Source organism: Kryptolebias marmoratus, linkage group LG22, assembly GCF_001649575.2.
Source record: "Kryptolebias marmoratus isolate JLee-2015 linkage group LG22, ASM164957v2, whole genome shotgun sequence".
NCBI classification, from domain to species: domain Eukaryota; kingdom Metazoa; phylum Chordata; class Actinopteri; order Cyprinodontiformes; family Rivulidae; genus Kryptolebias; species Kryptolebias marmoratus.
In genome coordinates this window covers 7922784-7931336 of record NC_051451.1, presented here as the reverse complement: position 1 = coordinate 7931336, position 8553 = coordinate 7922784, and the positions used below count along the sequence as shown (strand labels likewise).

Below are 8553 nucleotides of genomic sequence, written 5' to 3'. Positions count from 1 at the left end.
AATTTATTTATTTCCTGTGTTTGGTGAAGTTGAGTGAATCAGTGAAATTTCAGGGCCAGTTTGGGTAATTTTAACTAGAATCCCTAAATAACTGCCTGCTTAGAGACAAAATATACATAGAAGAGGGACACTCAGGCTTGGTCGCAAACAGAATTAGGTGTGAACGCAACCAAATATTTGTGTATTGTTTTTCACAATTTTGAGTCGGCTCCTCCCTCAGCAACCTGTCATATCCTTTTTCTAAATTAACAAAAACACAATGAGGTTCTTTCTGACCCTCTCTGTACTTCTCCATCAGGCTCTCAAAGCAAAGATGGCATCTGTGGTGCTTTTTCTTGGCATAAAACCATCCAGCTGCTCACAAATAGTCACCTCTTGTCAAAGTCTAGCACCCAGATCATCATTATGTGGTTCATCAACTTAACCCCCCTGTAGCTGCTACAACTCTGGACATCAGCCTTGTTTTTAAAGATTGGTACCAGCACACTTCTCCATTCCTCAGGCATTTTCTCTCTCTCAAACTTGCCATTGAATAATCGAGTTGAAAATCTCACTGCCATCTCTCCTAGACATTTCCATACCTACACTGGTATTTCATCAGGTCCAACTGCTTTCCCCTTCTTCATCCTCTCTAAAGCTTTCCGAATTTTATCCTCACTAATCTTTTCCACTTCCTGGTCCACAGTTTCTATGGTCTCTACTCTTCTTTCTCTTTTATTCTCTTTATTCATCAGCTCCTCAAAGTACTCCTTCCATCTTCCCATCACACTCTCCTCTCTTGTTAGAGCATTACCATTTCTATCTTTAACAAGCCTATCATGCTGCAGATCCTTTCCAGCCTGATCCCTCCGTCTTTCCAGTCGATGCAAGTCCTTCTCTCCCTCCTTAGTGTTCAGCCTCTTGTACAACTCATCATACACCTTCTGGTTTGCCTTTGCTACCTCCCTCTTTGCCCTGTGTTGCATCTCCCTATATTCACGACTACTCTCTTCAGTCCTCTTATTGTCCCATTTCTTCCTGGCTAACCTCTTCCTCTGGATAACTTCCTGCACTTCACGATTCCACCACCAGGTTTCATTATCATCTTTTCTCTGTCCAGATGACACACCATGCACATTCCTACCTGTCTCTCTAATCGCTGTAGTAGCCCAGTCATCTGGAAGCTCTTTCTTACCACACAGGGCCTTTAACAGCTCCTTTCTGAACTCCTAACAGCATTCTTCTTTCCTCAACTTTCACCATTCGGTCCTCTTCTCTGCCTTTACACTTTTCTTCTTCTTCAACACAACAGTCATCCTACACACCACCATCCCCTGCCACAACCTTGCAGTCCATAATCTCTCTCAGGTTACCTCTTCTGCACAGAATGTAGTTTACCTGCGTACTCCTGCCTCCACTCTTATAGGACATCCTGTGTTCCTCCCTCTTTTGGAAATAGGTGTTGACTACAGCCATTTCCATCCTCTTGGCAAAATCCACCACCGTCCATCCTTCCTGGTTCCTTTCCTTAAAACCAAACCTGCCCATCGAGATCCTTCCAGAATTTCTCTTTCTCTTCTACATCACATCCAACCTGTGGAGCATAACCACTGACAACACTGAACATCAGACCTTCCACTTCTACCTTCAGACTCATCAGCTTATCTGACACTCTTTTCAACTAGACTACATTCCTTGTGAACATCACCGGTGGTGGTTGTTGTTAACCAGGGCCTCGACCAATCTGGCATGGTGTTGCTTGGATGAACTCACATGTTTGTTTTGGCAAAAAAAAATTTATACCAGATGCCCTTCCTGTCACAACCCTCACTGTTGACCCGGGCTTAGGACCGGCACGATAGATACACTGGCTTGTGCTCCCTAATGGCTAGATTCCACGCAGATCCATTCATCCATCCATTTTCTTTCTCTGCTTTTTCGTGCAGGGTCACAGGTGTCTATTTCTAGCAGTCATTGTGCGAGAGGTGGGGGACACCCTGGACAGGTCGCAAGGGACACATGGAGACAAATGAGACGGGGGTCTGGCTTCCACTCCTGGATCTGTTTGCGCCACAACCCAACCTCTAAAAAAATGGAAAATAGTCTGAACCACTTTAGCCTCAAAGAATAAGTGCCAAACTCATGCAAACACAACAGAATGACAAATGTTTTTTTAATACCCCACTTCTGAGACATCTACCATAGTTGCCATAAGAAAGTTGTTGTTGTTATATACATCTGGTAAAGAACCTCTGTTTTTCTTTTTTTTTTGTAAAGGTGCTAAAGCCTCTGTGGAGCTGATCGGGGGAAGTACCTCTCTGAGTGTAACCATTTTAACAATCTAAAACTTTGTCTATGTTCTTTTGGAAACATTTCTTTTCAGCTCAGCTTAGCAGGTCATCTTTGGTTCTGACTAAAAGCTACAAACTTTGAGGTTTGACTTTGATGATGATTCGAAATTTGGTGAATAAATACATGCCAAACATCGGTAAAACGGGTGCGAACCAACATTTAGTTGACAAATCAAGGTGCACAAAAAAGCAGAAACTGTTTCAACTTCCTTTTTGATATTTATTTTTGTTTTTTACAAAGAAAATGTTTGATTTGGAAATCAACAACTACATTTCATTTTATTGTTTTCAGAAAACCCAATCTTTATTTTGACATTTCTGCACAGCAACATATGAGGGCGAGCACAAAGGTGAAATGAAATGTCTAATAATCTGTAAATACGGGAGTTTTTTAACATACTGTATTTTTCTAATTCTAAGCTGCTTCTCACTTAAACTTCCTGTTTGGATTGAACAACCCTCAAACCTTGTTGACACTTCATGTCTGACTGAAAAATCTCACTGATTTAAAAGATAAAGTCTATTTGACACATCTGACTTAACTTGATGAGTTAATTTCTGCCAAAAAACAAGCACTTTAAAAAAAAAAAACTGAAGTTTTCCATTTGAGTATTGCAGATTAAAGGGACCAAACATATTTTGTTTAAATTGAAGTTGACATAAATAAAGTAGAATAAAATTACGTATTTTGATAATTTCATCCAATGTAAAGCTGTCCTGAGGTTGAGTTTAGTCAGTCTGGATCTTTGTTTCCTTTTGAGTAAAACTACAAATTTTGATGTCCTGAAAGGTTTGAAACTGCAGCAGTTTGTGAACGCTGTGTGTGGGTTTGAGTCTGAAAATAAAAGTCCTAATAAACTAATAATTATTCTGGGTGTGTTTGCTTTTTAAACTTTGCTGCATTCAGATACAAATTTTGCTGAAACAGTCTAAAAAAAATAACTGCACTGCATTTTTATGGTCTTGTAGTTTAATGTAACACAGAGTAGAAGTTCCCCTTCGCCATCGGTCCACAAAGAGGATTCAGTTCTTGCTCTTGTATCTTTGTTGTTTTTGTCTGGTTGTGTTTACAGTTTGAACCATAGTCTGTACAATATAATATATACAGTCTATGGTTTGTACTCAACATGAAAGCTTTGTGCATGTTCCACGTCTAGTTTCCAGTTTCTGGTGTATTTTCATAGCAGCGTTACAGCGCCAATACCTAATACTTAAAAACAAACAAACAAAAAAACTATTGTGATTTATTGATGGTATCACTATCAAGACTCAAATGGTTTCTGGCACCAAAACATGATCATATTTGAACTCTATATTATTTTATAGTGCCAGGATTTTCTGGTTTCTTATTTAACTTCTGAATCTGCTGAAGATCCACCTTTAGATGAAATTGAAGATAACAGATATGGGATTTTTATTTGTCAATTTGTACTGTATTTAAAAAAAGGACTATTGCACGGACCTTCACAGTTAGACTGTAAAGGACAAGATCAGTATTTTATACCTGTAGCTGAATTTTAACGCTGCAGAGTGAAATGTTCTGAAAAAATGCTCTAAACAGACACTAGACCAATCCTTTTCTGTCTGCTCCTATTTTAAAAACAACATTTCTAAAATGGCTTTAAAGTTTTAATATTGAGGCCTGAAAAGAGGCACAAAACTTTATACTTTCCCACCAAACATTAGTTTTTATTCTTTCACATCTGCAGCTGTGGTTTAAAGCTGCAGGCTGAGGTGACATATTTGTGGTAAATGACTCTTCAGGAAGCTTTAGACTGATTTTAACTCCTGTCTGTGACTGAAATGATAAAGTTGTTTGGTCGATGCCTTAAAATACTAAAAATTGGACCGACATGCAATACAGCTAAAAGATTTTGACAAATTAATTGAAAAAACAAAGGTATAAAATTATTTTGAAAAGTTTTTGAAACTTGTGGACTGATTTCTGTAACGCCACGAGGGTCGGTTTTACAAAGATGAAACTCAACAAGGAAACAGGAAGAATGTGTATAAATTTTGTGGTTCTCTGTCAGTATTTCACTGACGTGCGATCATGAAGACACAAGCTGGTTTTCTGCTCCTGGCAGCGGGGCTGAACGCTGTTTTGGCCGAGGATAAATATTTCGAAATCGGCGGTGAGCTTTCTTTAAAGCCCGTGCCTCTCTCTGAGAGGATCACCACCATCACCTGGAAACTTAATGGATACATTGTGGCTGAGTGGATTGAAGGAGCTGGTGAGTTGGAATATTTTAGAGATTTCAGAGGCCGATCAGATCTGGACTTGATCACTGGAGTGTTGGTCATTAGCTCCATGAGAAAGACTGATGAAGGAGACTACACTGTGGAGATCAACAACAAAGATCAGAGTGTTGTGTATTCTGCCAAGGGGATCAAGAGTTTCCGTGATACACAGGTTGAAGTCGTGGTGAACCCTCTGACGTGCAACCATCTGTCACAAGCTTGTAACCTGAGCTGTATTGGAAACATTACAGATGCTGGGCCTGTTCAGTACTTCTGGAAACAAGGAGAAGGAGAGTGGAAGGAGTCACAGGAGGACTTGAACATCACCAATAATGAGGAAACACAACAAATCAAAACGTTCTCCTGCAACATGAAGAACCCGATCAGTGAGAAGGAGAGTGGACCGCTGGACAATCCATTCATAATGATGCCAAAATCAGTTTTAGGTATTGTACTGAGATCTTTGGCCCTCCTGACTTTCTGTTGTTGTTCTTGGTTCCTTTGGCAAAAACGAAAAACGCTCTGTCAGTGTAAGACCACAGAAAATGAAGTTAATGATATTTAGCTTTGCTTCAGCACATGGGAATCCTTTTATTGTATTTTACAGCAGTGCCACAACAGTTTATTCACCCTTTATGTATCCAGTTTCTACGACACTGTTCCATCTGGTTAGGTTTAAATATTCAGGGGATGGTGAGTAATGCCTGCTCTACCAAAACTTAAAGGAATGATGAAGGCATTTTGGTATCTGAACATCATCTCCATGACTGATGAAGAGTGAAGCAATAATTTGAAGGTAAAACTCTGAGCTAACAGCTAATGTTAACATTTATTATGCTTCCTATTTTCTGCAACACCTTTTACCTTTTATATTTTGTCAAAATAGACATTTTTTCTGTTTACATTTACTTTTGTTACTAAAAAATACTTTGTCCCAAATATTTCTGCAATTTCTTTTTTCTTGTGCTCTCGGTGAAGCGAACACTTTTCTCTTCCCCCCTCCCCCCGTAGCTCCATTCCTCCCTCCTCCTCTGTCTTACCTTAACCTGTGTATGAATCAGCATTAGCATAGCTGGGTTGGCTGAGACTTTCATGGAATTAGCTTTTAGGTATAGTTTATCTTGATCTGTTGATCTGTAATCATTTCTGATCTGTTCAGCTGAGGTTTTTAAATCCTAGTTTAGTTTATGTAGGCTTATTCTCAGTTTATTATATCTTAGTTTGGTTTTCCTAAGTTTATCTTTAGTATGACTTGTTTAGTTTAGCTTTTTCTGTTACTTTTGCTAATTTATCTTATTAAAATTATCTTAGCTCATGTTTTAGTTTAGCTTTTTATGTGTGTGTTTTATGGCTGTATTTTTGTGTTTTAATGATGTAAAGTTCATGATGTTTGAACTGTCTTGTTGCTGAAAAGTGCTATATAAATAAATTTGACTTGACTTAATTTCATCCTAAGCCAAAGTTCTGATGTTTAACTTTTGTTATTTTCCACTGAAAAGTGAAGTGTGGGATGTTTCTTGCAATGGTTTTGTTTGTTTATGGGTAAATGAGGTGCACTTACACAGAGTGACCAGCAGGTGTCAGTGTGTATTTACCTACAGGGATATTAGTGTTGGTAAAAGATGACAGTCACACTAGGACTGATATTTATTTTCCTTTCCTTGTTATCACGCTGCCATAAAGCAGGAAATGAAGTAATAGTAAGGAAAGTAAGTGTGTGTGTGTTTGTCTCTCTGTTAGCAAAATATTGCATGGACCACTGAACAAATTTTTCTGTTTCTTTCAGAGATAATGCGATAACGTGAAAGTTTTATTGAAATTTGTTTTGTGGTTCATGAGAGAAACAGGCAAGTCTATGATTGCTTATCCTTCATGGTGGCAGGCACTTAGAGACATAAGATGTTTAAAAAGAGTTTGTGGTTTAATTTCTACAGTGTCACAAGTTATTTTTTTACAAAAATCACCACCTTGAGAACATGTTCTCCCTGTGTTTACTCCGGGTACTCTGGTTTCTTCTCACAGACCAAAAACATCCATGTTAGGTTAATTGGTAACTCTTAAATTGTCCCTAGGTGCGAGTGAGAGTGTGAATGGTTGTTTGTCTCTACGTGTCTCTGTGATGGACTTGCGACCTGTCCAGTGTCTCCCTGCCTCTCTCACAGTGACTGCTGGAGATAGACACCAGCTCCTTGTGACCTGAAACGGAGAAGCGGGTAAAGAAAATGATGGGTGATTAACAGGCTTCTGCAGAACATGAAGAGGTACTTTAACCACTGAATAAGGTGTGTTGGTGCAGGGAAACAAGGAAAACATGCAGGATGGTGGCACTCGAGGATCAGGATTACCTGAATGAAAACACTGAGGCCATTCAGATTCGCTGTTACGAATCCATTGCAGGTGATCTGAACGCACGTAGTCAGCCTCTAACACCTGTTCACATTTGGAGGTCAACTGCGAACGCAAAAAAGTTTAGCAGCCAGATGTCAAACCTGTCTTGTATGCACAGCCATGCTACACAGACGGCTGTCAGTGCGCAAAACAGGACATCAGCAAGTCCGCTCATATTTCTCTAAAAATGACATTTGGACTATTTTGTTGTGATATTTACAGTTTGGAGCCATTTGAGGTATACTTGTGGTCATCTCTTGAGCTTAATTATTACTTAACAGATACAATCTAAGAGAAATAAAGGCACATATACAATGATTAGAGACTTCACAGAGCAAATAATGAAGAATTTAATCTTTTAACAAGCTTTACTGTAAACGTATCAGCAGCTTCGTGTTTAATAAAGTCAGTATAATGCTGTTTAGATTGTTGCCCTCTGACACACACCATTATAGCCTATGGTGACCGCAGAGGTTGAAAAACAATCAGAATAAGCTGTCATGGTTCTTAGTAAGCTGTCTGACCCACATGCAAACACTCTCAGGAGACAAGAGTTTTAAGATGTTTATTTACAAAGATAATGAACGGCCTTGAACGGTCAGGATCACTGGAGGAGGAACAAGAGACAGTGAAGTTTTAGGAAGATTAATGGGAAATGATTCGAATATTTGCTTCTTACTGTGAGAATGATGGAGATCCGTCAGTGAGAGATGAATGGTTGAACCCAGAAGTCATGAGAATGGAGCAGTGGAGCGACGAATGCATTGGAAAAATGGAAAGGTTACACTGAGGGCTGGACAGAGGAGGAAGAGGAGCCTTACAGAGCCAGCAGTGGGTGGATGAAACTTAGCCTTCACAGAGTGTTAGTAGATGATCATCTGGAGAGTCCCAGAGAATCAGGTCCAGGATGTTGGTGAAGGTAACCTTTAGGGAAAAGAACAAGAGTATTGAGCAGGTTAAACACACAAGGAAAAAAACTCAAAGAGACCTCAGAGGGCAAACACTCAGGCACCAAAGGGCTGGCTGCAGGCTTCTCTTATCCTTCTGTTGATGAGAGCAGATGAGCTGCAGGTGTACGACTGCACACGTGCTGGAGATTCTACCCTCCTGCAGGTACGCTCCAGGAGGACCTCTGGTGGACAACTGCTGAAACTGAAAACAGGCAGAGACCCCGGATCCCAACACAAGCATTAAACCAAAGACAAACTCAGTCACACAGTGTCCTATAATCCACTTTGATTTATAAAATTCAGACAAATTGCACTTTCATATTGAGGATTCAATAAAACCTTTAGCCAGATATATAGAGAGTACTCTCAAGGATAGCTGTTTAATTACCTTTAATCAGCCAGCAGCAAAGCAGACTTTTTTTAAACACCCTGCTGCTTGTGTGGGGTCTCTTCAGTTCAGTAAGAGGTCCTACATCAAGGATAAAGGACAGATTGTCTTCAGATTACCAAACATATGCAGATCACAATGGGATAGTTAAAAAAAGGGTTTAAACCACTTTAAACAAGAGGTCTGAACAACCTCTTTAAAAAATTAAGAAACTATTCCATGGAATTTAAGGTATTTTGCATGCATTTCTTATTTT

At 39.4% G+C, this 8553-nt stretch overlaps 1 protein-coding gene and 1 long non-coding RNA gene across 2 annotated transcripts; one reads left to right on the top strand and one right to left on the bottom strand.

Annotated features, from left to right (window-relative positions):
* Window positions 1-3794: 3794 nt before the first annotated feature.
* Window positions 3795-6020, top strand: LOC108246624. The gene is made up of 2 exons (XM_037973744.1): window positions 3795-4564; window positions 4823-6020. The coding sequence occupies exons 1-2, from the start codon at window positions 4384-4386 to the stop codon at window positions 5134-5136; spliced, it is 495 nt and encodes a 164-aa protein (XP_037829672.1). The 5' UTR covers window positions 3795-4383; the 3' UTR covers window positions 5137-6020.
* A 1489-nt stretch (window positions 6021-7509) lies between these two features.
* LOC112451286 lies at window positions 7510-7955 on the bottom strand. The gene is made up of 2 exons (XR_003040080.1): window positions 7639-7955; window positions 7510-7566 (listed from the first exon to the last, which is right to left on the bottom strand). It is a non-coding gene; the product is annotated as an uncharacterized LOC112451286 (long non-coding RNA).
* Between the last annotated feature and the right edge of the window lie 598 nt (window positions 7956-8553).

What these genes read in the sequence shown, in the direction of transcription:
- LOC108246624 (XM_037973744.1), top strand. Translation starts at nt 4,384, where the DNA reads ATGAAGACACAAGCTGGTTTTCTGCTCCTGGCAGCGGGGCTGAACGCT. An exon ending in TGAGTGGATTGAAGGAGCTG is followed by an intron (nt 4,565 to 4,822) that starts GTGAGTTGGAAT and finishes GAAACATTACAG; the next exon opens with ATGCTGGGCCTGTTCAGTAC.